At 38.9% G+C, this 14,910-nt stretch overlaps 1 protein-coding gene across 1 annotated transcript in view; it reads right to left on the bottom strand.

Moving 5' to 3' along the window:
• GUCY1A2 (guanylate cyclase 1 soluble subunit alpha 2) overlaps positions 1-14,910 on the bottom strand; it is a 139,710-nt gene that overhangs the window by 58,134 nt on the left and 66,666 nt on the right. The window contains exon 5 of the mRNA XM_030469462.1: positions 2,387-2,872. Coding sequence (XP_030325322.1) covers positions 2,387-2,872 — 486 coding nt within the window. The remainder of the gene's footprint in view (positions 1-2,386; positions 2,873-14,910) is intronic.

Below are 14,910 nucleotides of genomic sequence, written 5' to 3'. Positions count from 1 at the left end.
TAACTGAGTACAGAAGCCAGAGGAAGTCAGGCTGTGGGTACAAATCCTGGTGATTATATATCTAGAATTCACTCCCTGATAATAATTTCCAATATTGTAGTTGCTTCAGTGGTGATCATCCCTAGCAATAAAGTTAGCTTCCAGAATGTTTCTGAAACTGATGAAAAAGATATAAGCATACAAGATATTTTTATTTTAAAATGCAAGTGTGTTTTCAAAGGAATTGTAATTTTATTTTAAGCATGATTCTTCAAGGGGAAGAAAAAGGCTTCTTTGTCTGACTTTTGTCTTTCTGTAATGCTCAACTGAGTCATTTTCACCTAACCCTAAAGTAACTTTTGTTAGAATTCTGGTTTAAAAAAAAAAATAGAAAAAATATTTGGAGGAAAGGAAAAAGCTATGTACAGCTCCAAAACAGCCACAGTGAACATGTCCTGCCCATGGATGGGCTGTGAAGAGAAGCAGGGGATGTTTAGGGATGCTGAGGGGACATGGGGGAGTAGGGAAATGGAGAGAAAAAACTAATGAATTTGAGAAACAATTTGCTATAGTAACAGTGGAGAAAAAGTGCTAGTGGTGTAAGACATCCTTCCATGAAAAAATAGGTTTTGTTTATTCCTCTGCTCATGAAATTACATGGATATCTTAACTTTTTGGAATATTTATCCCTTTTTCTGAATGCATAAATCTTAATCTTGCCTATCTTAGCAGCTGTCACCTTATTTCACTGCTCAGTTCAGTATTTCTGTACAGTAAAATCTTTCTATCTAAAGTGGCACAAAGGTAGGTGAAAGGCAGCAAGCCCTGCTATAGATGATATATTCATCACCTGCACATAAACATTCTCACAGGACTCAGCCAACCTTCCTTCCAAGCGGGTAACAGAGTTTTACGTACTTTATTTCCTATCCCCTTGCAACTGTAGTTTTCAACAAAAAATGTCCTGAATGCCTCAAAGCAGCAAAATAAAATTAATCACCTGGGAAATCAATAACTACACCCATATATTGGATGCAGCATGTGAAACAGGGTCACCGGATGCTGCTTCTGACTGTGTCAGAAGTTCCTCAAGTGCCATTCTCAGAGATGGCTTAAGATTCAGTGCAGTGATATCAAATAAATACAAGTCAAGACAAAGCATCTCATCTTTTCTGACTATATCAGAGTAACAATTCCCACATGAAGGTTGTAGTTCCATTGTAATTGTATCCCAACATGGTCTTCTGAGCACTAGTAATATAAACTAGTAGTATAGTTTAACTACTAGTAATATGAACTAAGTTTTGCTCAGGAGCACAAAACTTATTTTTCATCATAAGGATCAGTGTGATCTTTTTTTGCTATACTGTCCTACCAGCCTACATCTATACCATGTTCAGTTCTATCTGTAGTATGCATTGTAACTTTGCAGCCACGATTATTTATGTGGGCAGTTAGTATTTTTGGATGCCCGTAGAGTGTATTAGAGGCTAAAAATTAAAGAAACAGCACTCTTGCAAAGACACTTCTTCTATAACCAATAAACAAAAGATATTTGAAACAGTTTAAAACCTGGTGATTTAGTTGGCAAAGCTCAGACAGAAAATGAATTCAATATATAACTTTACAACTACATTTTTTAGTGCATTCTGCTATAAAAAGAAATCTGCTCTGCTTCTCCTATCACAAAATTAGATATTCCATATACAAAACATTGTAGATTTCACGGGCTAAATATACAGATAATATCTTAACTGCATTTATTAAATACTACTTCTCCTCTCCTCTGAAGAGAAGTGTAGGTGATGAAGTCACAGGACCAATACATGCAAAATCTCCTTTCCTGAAGAGCACCACACTGCCACGTCCCACTCATTCAATTTACTATGAATCTGCTGTCCTCTTCCTGGTTTTCAGTGGAAGTTTAAATCTCTTACAATACTTTTTTTTTTTGTGAATGCTCTGCTCATTGTGGAAAACTTGAATTCTTCCAGGGGAAAGACAAGTGCCTAAACCCTAAACTATTCAAGTTTCAGCTAAAACAAGACGTATTTGAGTGCCTTCCAGGAGCTGCACCTTGGGCTGGGGTCAGCACTGTGCACTTTTTCACCCTTGGAACACCACAGGTGATGTCTCATCTAATGGAGACCAGGCTACAATACAGGAGGTGTATGTTTCCATATGAAAATGGGAATATGAGGTGTATATTCCCATGAGGGAACCATGATGACAGCTGAGCATCAAACTATTAGATTTTCAGTGGCCATATTTCAGTTTTACTTTTCTTCACAAGAAAGAATAATACTGCCTTTATAAGGGAAGCCTGTCATTTAAGAAGATGACTATTGGGCCTTTTTTTTCTACCATAGTATCAAATAGATTTTGCTAATTTAGGTCTTACTATTACCTTGTAGATGTCCAGGAATCCACACTGGTGGTCAAACCGTGTGTAGAGTTCATTCAGCATGCTGATAACCTGCATGGGTGTACACTGTGCACAGATGGCAGTGAAACCAACAATGTCTGAGAAGAGCATGGTGACATCATCAAATTTCCTGGCCTGAACCTGCTGCCCCTGCCACAACTGCTGAGCCACTTCTTCAGGGAAAATAGAAATAAGGAGATCTACTGTTTTCTTTTTCTCCTCTTCTAGGGCTTGGTGTGTGCATTCTAGTGTTGCCTTCAGCTTGTCCATTCGTTTTTTTAAGCCATCCTGGGCCTTTGCTTGCTCCCCAACCAGTATGACATCCCGAGTAGCATCATGGATTGGTATGTCTGAAAGATGGAGGCCTCGGCCCATCAGCTCATCCAACTTGTCCACACAGGGGGAACCCAGAAACAAAACTGAATTTGATTCTGGAACATGAATCATTTGTCCTTTAATTTCCATCACCTGCAAAATAAGAAGAGTTTAGAAAAGAAAAAAATTAGCTGATAGATGTGGATGTCCATTCTACTTTCCTCATCTTTCCTCTTCATTTAAATGATAAACTGTAGCCTTTATATGTAAGTCTCTTATACCCACCTATTCAAGTAACGAAACTCACTTAGGCTACTCAGCAAGGTGAGTCAGAAAATAGCCTATACTGACACAAAAGTACTCCCAAATCAGATACTGGCTTCAATTTCAACCCAATTAAATAGGAAAGCAACCACAAGAATATATTTAAATAAGCAGTGTGTAAATAATGCTTCTAAACTTTGGTTCTGGAATGTCTCTGGCCTTAGAAGAAAATTCCAAAGTAGCTCTTTCTGTGTTACTTTGCTATAAATTATAAAAAACACAAAATTAAAAGGGAAATTACAACTGGCTGAAAGCATGTTAGTGATACCGTGAAGTAGCTTCCATTCCTCTTTAGCAGAACAGCCACTATGTCAAATGTGGCCATGTTATAGAGAAAGAAAGAAAGAGCCTTGAGAAAGAACTCCATAAAATTATAAATGGCATGGGAAAAGTGTCCCTGTGCTCCTGTTTCCTGTTTGCCTTTTTATACATGCAACGAAATTGAAAGCTGACATTCTGCTAGAGCCTGCACATTGCTTGGTCATTTAGATTGATGTAATTTGTATTTGCAGAACAGAAGAAGGAACAACAGGAAAGGTGCTTCATCACACTGCTTTATAGATTTTGCATTTGCCTGTGAAGTGGCTTAATTCTTTCAGTGCTGTGCTGTGCAGTTGCTGATGCCAGTGAGGCCCTGGCTTGTTATCTCCTGCTCCTCAACAGCAGTTGAGCACAGAACTACCAGATTGAACTGGACACTGAAAATTAACTGTAAGGATATATTTGGCATTCGGGGACATGTACATTCTTATTTCTATCAACTTAGCAGACACAAAAGCAACTGTCAAATACCATAAAAGGACAGAAAATTGTCTAAGCAGCAAATAATTAAATTGGATAAACTGGATCTCTTACTCAAAATCTGGACCTCATAGGCAAAACAGCCACAACACACAAACTTTGTGCACAGCTGTAGGCACCGTAATTCCTTAAATCTGTGTTTTTCTATTCCACACAATCCACTGAAATAAAAAGGCCTCCTCTAGTCACCCTTTCTTTCATCGTGTAGGTGTTCCCTCACTCTCACATGATTCACTTTATCATTTAATCCTTCCATCATAATCCTCCCAAGCAAAATAGGAAAACCTCAATCAGAGAATACAGAGGTGTTTGCAATAATAATGTGATTTAAGTGTCTAGAGACCTGTAAGCTCTTGCTGAGCTGACAGCTACGCCTACATGGTCCTTAGCATGTTTGGGGGAAAGTTGGGAAGCTGCTGTTTCTATTAGGGATTTCTTACATCAGATAATATGGTTCCATTACAGATCCTACTGTCAATATGGTGAATGAGCCTATTCTGTCCCCATGGTCCTCTGTCTCCATACCTCCATACCCCACTATGCTAGCAACAAAACATATGCAATTTTTTATGTCTGGGAACTCAGTAAATGAAAGTAATTAAAACTGACAGTTTTCCTAAATTCATGTTCCTGTACACCTAATAATATTTAAATTTCTAAGCCTTTTTTCCTCAGCTTTGTTATCAAAGAATCATTTTCATTGAAAAAGACATGTAAGATAATCAAGTCCAACTGTTAAACCTGCAGCACTGCCAAGTCCAGCATGAAATCATGTCCCTAATTACTGTATCTTTGTGTCTTTTAAATATCTCCAGGGATCCTGACTTGACCACTTCACTGGGCAGCCTGTTCCAGTGTCTGGCAATCCTTTCAATGATTAAGTTGTTCCTAATCCAATCTAGACTTCCCCTTGTTCAATTTGAAGAGATTTCCTCTTGTTCTATCACTTGTAACTTGGGAGAACAGACATCTAACTTGCTGCAACCTCCTTTCATGTAGTTGTAAAGAGCAATAAGGTCTCCTCTCAGCCTCCTTTTCTCCAGACTAAGCAACCCCAGTTCCCTCAGAGACTCCTCAGAAGACTTGTTCTCTAGACCCTTCATCATCTTCATTGCTCACCTTTGGACAAACTCCAGCACCTTCTTGTAGTGCACAGCCCAAAACTGAACAGCAATATGGAGCATTGCATCCAGCTATGGAGCCCTGAACACAGGAAGGACATGGGCCTGATGGAGCAGGTTCAGAGGAGGGCCACAAAAATTATAAGGGGACTGGAACACCTCTCCCACAAAGACAGGCTTAGGGAGCTTGGGTTGTTCAGCCCGAAGAAGAGAAAGCTCCAGAGAGACCTAATAGTGACCTTCCAGTATCTGAATAGGGCCTAGAGGAAGGCTGGAGATGGACTGTATGACTTGCAGTGACAGGATAAGGGGCAGTGGTTTTAAATTAGAGAAGAGCAGATTTAGATTGGGTCTTAGGCAACAGCTACCATGAGGGTAGCAGAAAAATGGAACAGGTGTCCCAGGGAGGTAGTTGATCATAGAATCATAGAATTGTAGAATTAGCTGGGTTGGAAGGGACCTCAAAGATCATCAAGTCCAACCCTTGATCCACTACCGCTGCAGTTACTAGACTGCCACTGAGTGCCACATCCAGTCTCTTTTTAAATATCTCCAGGGATGGAGAATCCACTACTTCCCTGGGCAGCCCATTCCAATGCCTGATCACCCTTGGTAAAGAAATTCTTTCTAATATCCAACCTAAACTTCCCCTGGCACAACTTAAGACCATGCCCTCGTGTCTTTTTGAAAGTCGTCTGGGAAAAGAGACCAACCCCCACCTGGCTACAACCTCCTTTCAGGGAGTTGTAGAGAGTGATGAGGTCTCCTCTGAGCCTCCTCTTCTCCAGGCTGAACAGCCCCAGCTCCCTCAGCCTCTCCTCATAGGATCTGTGCTCGAGTCCCTTCACCAGCCTCGTTGCCCTCCTTTGGACCTGCTCCAGGACCTCAATCTCCTTCCTAAACTGAGGGGCCCAGAACATGAGGCTTGACAGGGCTCTGAGCAGCTTGATCTAGTTTGGCTCACGAGATGATCTGCTCTATAACCTTGCCCAGCAACGAAGTCAGGCTGACAGGCCTGTAGTTCCCCCCGTCCTTCTGGCTCTTGTAGAAGAGGGTCACATTTGCTAATCTCCTGTTAACTGGAACCTTCCCAGTTATCCAAGATACCTGATAATGGGAAGTGGCTTGGTGAGCCATCTCCCTCAGTACCTTTGGGTGGATGATGGGACAGCCATGTCTGTGAGAAAGCTAGTCACATACTTATGTGGGCAGAATTAATGTTCAAAGGCTAATTGATCTTTTTAATTTTTAAAACATATGGCTACCTGATCAAAATATAATGGAAATAAGTGTTTTCTTCATTCATGCAGCCTCACACTTTCAAAAGCCACATATGAAATAGTTTAACTCTGAAGGACAAATTGCCATATGTGAAGTATGTGGTATTCTCTTCTTATTTCATTCCCCTTCGCCAGGGAGTTTTTTTGTTTTCTGTTCCTAGAACTTCACTGGTGTGCAGAAGGAATATATCTCATATTATCACTTCTCTCTTCCACCTCCAGGTGAAAATAGGGTGTCAGCTCAGGAGAAGAAAGTGTGACCACAGATCCTGGCTGAGCCAGCTTGGCCTGGGGGTGAGCTGCTTGTCAGCAAAGCAGGGCACCTGGCTTCCAGCTGGGTTTCTTCTGCTAAGCTGCTGAGAGATGAAAAGAAAATTAATGCATCCCCCTGTGATCCTGCTTCGCCTTTGTCAATTTGAAGTGTTAAACTCTTTGATGTGATCTCTGTCCACATGAATACATCGTGCTAGCTTTCCCAGGTGGATTCTTCTCAGTAAACACTGATAGAGTAAATAACCAACTAAACAGACCCTCTGGAGTCCTCTGCTGTGCTTCTGGGTAACCCCAGGCAAATTACCAACTCTGAGTGCTTATTTGGCCATCCAGCACAGCAGGAACAATGATATTGACCGCCCCATAACACACTTCAAAGCTTATGTGTGAGAAGCAATAGAAGACACAGGCAATCCTGTAAAAAGCCTAACTAATAATAACCTTTTCTTTTCCCCAGGTGATCTAAGCACTGCTTCAAGAGGACTGAGGGTTTCTAAAGCAATTTTAGAAACTTGCAAAGTTATTCTCCCTATACAATTGCTCAGTTTCCTGAAAGTGTTAAGGGTTCAGTGCTATTTTGATTTTGTCCTATAAATTTCAGGATTACACAATTGGAAAAGACCTCTAAGATCACGGAGTCAAACTGTCCACCCAGGGGAAAAAAAAAAAAACACCATCATGTGTACCACAGCATGTTCTGAAGTGCAACAGCTATGTGGTTTTATGGTTTTTTGTTACATCAAGGAACGGTGACTCCACCACCACCCCTGGCAGCCCATTTGAGTGCCTGACTACTCTCTCAGTAAAAAATTCTTCCTAATATCTAGTCTAAACCTCCCTTGGTGTAACATCAGGGTATTTCCTCTAGTCCTATTGTTATTTACTTGGGAGAAGGGGTCAACAACCACCTCACTACGACTTCCTTTCAGGTACTTGTAGAGAGCAATAAGTTCTCCCCTCATCCTCATCTTCTCTGAACTAAACAATCCCAGTTTCCTCAGCATTTCTTCATAAGTTTTATTCTCTAGACCCTTCACCAGCTTCACCACTTTTCTGTGCACCAGATCCAGCAACAGAGTGTCCTTGTGATGAAGGGCCCAGAACTGAACACAGTACTCAAGGTTCAAGTACTCTCACATTTTCTCTGCTTACCAGGAATTGTTGATGTTTCCTATCATTCCAGTCATGTCATATAGGTAATTCTAATGTCCTGCTCTTTCTTGATGACCAAGAATTATTTTTTTAAATAGAAAATGGCCTGCTAGTCTCTTCAAGGCACCAAATCAGGAACCCAAAAGGCAGAAGCAAAGCTGTGCAAGCTGGGCTGTGGAGAAACACTCAGGTCTTGGAAAGCATGATAGTAGAGAAGAGCTAAGACTGTATCAGTCCTCTCAGTTTGCAAAGTCTTTTGCTTTCCAAGAAATGTTTTTTATATGATTCAGAGTGCCTCAAGGACTTTGGTCCTCAGCTGTGATCCAGAATAACCTCCATCTCTTCTTTGGACTCTCTTGCCTCTCATATCCTTCACTGTATCTTGGAGTAATTGAATGACACGGAACATCCTAGTTCCCTGAAGCCTGCCATGGACCTGCTTTAAACATGGACTATAAGCCTACAGGTAATCAGGATTATATCATTTTTCTCTTATAAGCAGTGAAAGATCGAAGCATTTCTTTCATCAGCTGTATATCATTATATTCTCACCAAATAAAATGAGAAGAATTCTACTGTTTTCAGAGAACATTCTTCTGATCTACAATAGTATAAGAGCAAATTTTGAATCAGTGAATTACACATCATCTTTAACATGGTTAAATAACTGAGAAATGATAATGCAGCCAAAGTAGCTGAAAAACAAAGCAACAAAACTAAAACTATTGCTGAATTTTCAGTGTAAACCCATTGCAAAAAAAGGGGAACAAAGAGAAGACGTCCTGCTCCTCAGGGATTCTTTCAGCTGCTCTCCCCAGAGGCCAGCCCAGGCAACACTGACAGACTCTAAAGCTGCTATTTGAGAATATAAGGGAGTCTCCCACTGTGCTGTGCACCAACAGCTACTTTATTAGGTACACAACATCCAATGCTCTGCATGCCCTGGATGCATGCCACCCTAGGATTAAGTATGGATAAAAAGCTTATGAATAAAATGACAACACCACTGCCTAGTCTTTAAGGAAAAACATGGGGAAAAGCCTTATTTGTTTCACTGATGGAAGCCAATACTTCTCTGTCAAAGACAGGCATTTTGGAACAGTGACTGAGAGAAGCTGTACACCTCTGGATAATAACAAGAGAAATATGAAACTGGATTTTTGAGAAGGATTTGGGTTTTAAAATATATTTTTCTTCAGCATTTGGCCAGGCTATGTATTCTTTGGCCTTTGCAATCCACAAATTTTAATGGAGCTGATGCTTTGACTTTGATTAGTACATAATCCCTCCCAAACTGTGATTATAGCCTTCTTTTTTTAGGGTTTTTTATTGGGATTATTTTAGGAAACTTACAGTGCTAGGCCACACTTTTGTAAACATGCATGCTTGACTTAATACAATGGCAATTTCAATAAGAATAGACAAAGCTTTTTACTTAACAGGCCCATAATTATTTGGAGGAGTGGTAAAACTGGTGGAAAATCAGTTTACAACAAATCGAGCTGGAGACCATCATAACTTTCATTTGCAAAGAAAATAACATTAGCTCAGAGAAAAGACAAAATGCTACTGCACACTGAGGATGACTTTCAGAAAGGTAAGCCAACTCCAAGCCTAAATATTAGAACAACTGGATTTACTTTTCTGAATGTCCTTTGGAATACATGGCAGTGTCTCAGAGACACTTACAGCAATATATCCCAAAGTATTTGAGCAGTTAGGGGCTTAGGGGATTAGAGCTCTGGACAAGGCAATAGACATTTACAGAAAGAAATGTAATGACTCTGTTTGTCATGTTTCTAGATGACACATCTCAAAGAAGGGTTGCGAGTGTTATGGACAACCCTGAAATTAAAAAAAAAACCAAACAAAAAAATCCTTGTATATTGGAGAAAAAATCTAAAAACAGAATTAAAAATCAAGGACAATGAATACGATTAGAAGGAAATAATCAAATTTTAAAAATACATGAGATCTAACAGTTCCTAAGGAGATGGTCCAGAATATACAGAGTGGAGCAGATGACTATAAGCCAAGCAGTCATGCTGTCATGAAGAAAGAAAACCCCCTATGGGACTATGTAAACAAGGGTATCACTTGCAAAACACAGGAAGTAATCCTTCTGTTCTGACCACCAGTGTTCAGGCCCTAGATGGTTAAATCTCTTCCTGTTTGGTATAACAAAAAGGCGGATTAAGTGGATAGGCTGGTGAAGAGCAATTAATGTGATGAAAGATCCAGAAAATATTATTTGCAAAAAAATTTGAAAAAAAAAAAAGCATGGTTTACCCCAAAGAAGAACAGGGTGAAGGTATGAAACTCTTCAAATACAGTAGGAGGTAATGCAAAGATGTGAGACTGTGGTACAAATCCAGTGGGAAAAACTTTTCAGAAAAAGACCTGGGGGTCCTGGTGGACACCAAGTTGAACATGAGCCCTTGCAACAAAAGTTAACAGTGCTCTGGACTCCATTAGGAGGAGAGCTGGAGCAAGGGGAGGGAGGTGATCCTTCCCCTCTAGCTCAGCTTTGGGGAGGCCACACCTGGGGTGCTGTGTCCAGGGCTGGGCTCCTCAGTACAGGAAAGACATGGACATGCTCAAGAGAATCAAAAAAAGGGCCACAAAGATGACTAAGGGACTGAAGCATCTCTCCTCTGAGAAAAGGCAGAGAGAGCTGGGAGTCCTCAACCTGGAGATGAGAAGGCTCAGGAGAATATTAACCATATGTCTGAATACGTGAAGGGAAGGTGCCAACACAAAAGAGTCTGACCAAAGACAGAGGCAAAAAAACCCAACCTAGACCTTAAACTGAGAAAAAGGAATAGCCATTATAATCTGTCCAATACTTCAGCTCTGCTTGTAGAGTAGCATAAGTCAGAGCCACTGCCATAAGAACCAAACCTAGAGAAATATTTATGCAAATAAGAAAAAAAATCATAGTTTTTCTTATTTGTCTTATTTATCTTATTTCTTATTTATCTTATCTGTAGAAAAGGGGGAAAAAAGAGCAGCATCTAAGTTCTATATAAAAATATAAAAATCATAACAAAACATCTGTTTCCATTACAACAATGCTTTATTGAAAAAGCTAAGAAAAATATATATCCCCATAAAAATGAAAGAAATTTTTCAATCAATGCATAATGCAATTGAATAAACCAGTCAGCATTTTCTCAGCTCAACTCAGGATGTGCTTGGGTTCTGGCAAAATTCTCAGCATTTGCTTACAAGTTTGGATTTCCAGCTCAATGCTTTGTTAAAAGAACATTATTTCACACAGCAGCAAAGTGACTGTTAAATTTTTTTGGTTATTTATAGAAATCCCTAGAGTGTTACATAATGTGCAACAGTCTCCAGACCAAAGTGAACAAATTCAACATTTCCTGTCCATCATAGATACCTTAGAAACTTAAAATGGGAGTATGAATATTGCAGGGAACCCACTTTTAGGAAATCCAAAACTTTACTGGGTCTCTAATGTGATAAAGAAGAGGGTCATAATGAGAGAACCATTAAAGTATTTCAGTTGTAAAACTGGATGCCCAGAGTGATTTCTTGATATCAAAAGAATGAGTGTGGAAGATTAAAAGCAAATTAATTTGGGTTAGATAGGACCTTCTCCACATGAAATATAGGTATGTGCTACAAATCCAAGCACAGAGCCATCTGTAAGTAAATGTAAAAGGAAAGGAGGTAAAGGAGATGTCTCTACTCTGTCAAAGCAACTTGATAAAAAAAAATGAAATGGTGGATTACACATGAGAAGGCCATGATGATTTATAATTTCTCCCTTCTTACTTCAAGACAGAGAACTATCTTTTATGACAGTACTTCAGACTGCTCCTTGGATAAGTCCAAGATGAATCCAGACATTTATTTAGCCTAGGATCTTACTCTCTGCTGCTCTGATTAGATTGCTTCTGGCAATCAGGCAGAGCTGGCCTGGCCTCTTCATGGATGCTGGGATCAGAATCTGCAGGCTCTGTGCTCTGACAGGACACAGCACCTCAAGTTCCAGACTGCAGGAGCCCCATGCAACATCTCAGTGAGATTTATATTCTTGACATAAGGTTTAAAATCAACAGAAGAATTAATTTCTGTGAGAAGCTGCAAATTCTGGGGAGATTCCAGTTGATGGGATATTTCACCATTTTTTTTTGCCAAGAGCCTTTTTAAAAAACTGAAAATGAGAAGCCCAGCTCAGCTTGACAGGAACTGTGAGAACAGTGATAGCAATAAACATGCTCCAGGCTGGAGGTTCCCAAGACATCCCCTTGTATGAATTTTGAATTTCAACAGAAGCAAAATGAATTTTTTGTACATATGGCCACAGTTTGATTACAATAAATCAATTGAAGTGTTAAGGAAACTGCTCATATATAATATTCTTTCTGTGTTACTGTAAGATAGATGGAAAAGAATTACACTATATTTCCAATTAATATATGTTAAACACTACTTCTTCTCTTAAATCTTTCCTGGGAAAAATAAATGGATTGGTTTTGTGGCATTTTTCTTTAAAAAAAAAAAAAAAAAAGCATTGGTGAATGAGAAAATAAGAATGCGTAGCATTTGAGAATATCACCAAAGGTCTCTGAAAAGTCAGTTCTTCAGTTTAAATAAATATCCATTAGGTTGATAAGACAGTGAGGTAGAGAGTGACACAAACACACATTCAGTTTGCTAACTTCACAGAAGTAAACATCATGCTCACTACAATTAACAGAAATCATTATGCAAAATTAATATAGACCCTAAGACAATATTTTTCATGTCTTCTTCTGTACTTGCTTATATTTTAGGAACACTTGTATGCATTATCTTATATAATTTATGATACTAATTCCTTCGAAACATTTCTTCTTACAATATAATTATTCAAAATAAAATCTTGTAAAACTTGTAGCAAAATTATGACCCACATGTTTTGCTTTTGGTGAGGCTGGAGGAAGAAGGAATAAAGCATCTGTGAAAAAACGAAACTGTGGCTTCGGTTCTTGACTCCCAGGGTGTCTGTGATGAGCTCACAGCTCCAGCCCCAAAAGGAGCCAGATCTCTGTTCCTGGGTAACCTGAACACACAAAGTGGGGGGTCTCTGGCTCACCACTGGCTCTCGTGTTGGTCAGGATGGTCCTTACCATGTCAGCTTTTACACAGACAGCTCTGAACTGGTTGAATTACAAGCTGAAAATTCCAATTCTGAACAGCAGATAATGTACCACCAGTAAGTACCTTTGCTTGACTGCATCTTTGAAATCATATTTCTCTTTCCCTCTTTGGAAATTATCTTACAAAGTAGCATAATTTTCAGCACCCAGAGCAAGGGAATGCTCAGCACATTCCACTTGACCAAATTTTACAAAAAGTTGAATCATCTGCAGGGAAAGCTTTTTATTACATAAGTCTAATATGAATGAGTAAAAATAATATAAGATTGCCTTTAGGTTACAACCTTCTGTTGCTTTAAAATAAATATGTCATTTTAATTTTACTCTTTGTTGACATCACAAACCCAGCACCAAAGATCTTTCAATTTGGTTTGAATTATTTAACAACAATTTTCAGAAGAATTGGGTTATGCACCAGCAGTAGCAGCTGATTGAAAGACACTGAAGGATGAGCAAAATTCTTCCTGTGGCTTAAACTTATAGATTAAAATTCATCCTTACAGCTAGACCTTTTTTTTTTTTTTTTTTCCCCAGAGTTGCAGCTGCCATACATGACAGCAGGAAAAAATTATCAGGGGATGACACTCATCTGGAGACCACTGCACTTCGGGCCCTCCTATTATATAAACACACTGCTTTGCATCTTTGCTCTTCTACGGAGTTAAACTTGTAACATTGTCACTTAGCATTCAGGTTAATGACAAAAGGAAGATCTCCAAGACTTCCTATTGGTTAAAAATAAATGCTACATACAGTCAAGTGATCAAAATTCAGTTATCTCATGCCTGTAAAGACCTTTGTATTTGACAAATATTATTTGTTACATTGGTAAAGATAGATATTTTTATGTATTTCTAGCAATGTCAATCAAGCAAGAATATGGAGGGATGTACCAGTATACTGAAGTCATGGAAAGGCTCCCATTTTCCATAGTATTGCTACTGTTTGGTTTAGTTCCCACTGTTTTCGACATAGAATCTATGCAGGTGCACAAATCAGTCCTGCAAAGAACTCTTCCACTTGCAGTGTTCATCTCCTAGCAAAAGCTTCTTGTCTGAACTTGATCCATCCCAACTGCCTGAGGCTATCTGCTAGCAGAAAATATTTAGTTGTCCTGCTGTATTTATGTTAAATATTTTTTCCCATTTGCAGGTTAGTTTGTTCTTTTGTGGAAATTGTTTTTATGAAACTTTAATGAAATGGTTAAATAAAAATATAAGTTTATTTATGAAAATTGGCAATGAGGAGCAGAAGCAGTTTTCCCCTTTGATCTATGCAGACGAGATATATTTAGAAACCATTAGATGTGACTTTTCATCATCAACCTAGGTATCTTAAAACTCCTGTGATTAAAAGATCCCTTAACCCATGCATTTACTAGCTTGAAGACATTTTTCTCCTTCAGGATTTATATACTTCAACCCTTTTACTATTTCATCTTCAGTATATAAATCTGTTCCAACTGCCTGCCAGCACCACACCAAGGAAACTGATTAGATGTGGAGTCCTCTGATGGTATTTTTACTTTGTTCTTCTCCTTAGTACCTCATCATTCTGCAGCTTTGATAAAGGAGTGTATCATTAGAATTTGATATTGAGATTAATCAATTCTAGTCTCTTGGTGCAGTATAAATTTTCAGAACACAAGGAGAAGAAATTTCTTCTTTTCCCAGTCCACTAATTCTTAAGCTAGATATAATTAGAAAGAGCCATTCTACCTCCCACCAAAGTCATTGTAAACATATCCAGCTGGTTTTAGTGTACTGTGCCACATCTTTAAAATTTTCCATATTTTTTTTTTCTTAAAAAGGATGAATTTCTTTCAGCATGCTCAACACAGTACATTACAACACTAGACCTTTCACCCATAGCTCTCTATCAGCTATCATATTTGACATGTACCAGTAAAAGAAAATCTTCATGTGGAGTTACTTATAGGCCATGTTAAAGATCTGAATTTGGCAAGAACCCAATGGCCTGGTTTAGTAGTCTCAGGTTAAGGATGTAATTTTTAACAAAATACAGCCCATCAATATATGAAAAGCAAACAAAAGCATTAAAATACCTTTAAC

Source organism: Calypte anna, chromosome 1 (genome assembly GCF_003957555.1).
Source record: "Calypte anna isolate BGI_N300 chromosome 1, bCalAnn1_v1.p, whole genome shotgun sequence".
NCBI classification, from domain to species: Eukaryota; Metazoa; Chordata; class Aves; order Apodiformes; family Trochilidae; genus Calypte; species Calypte anna.
This window is presented reverse-complemented; position numbering and strand designations above follow the sequence as displayed.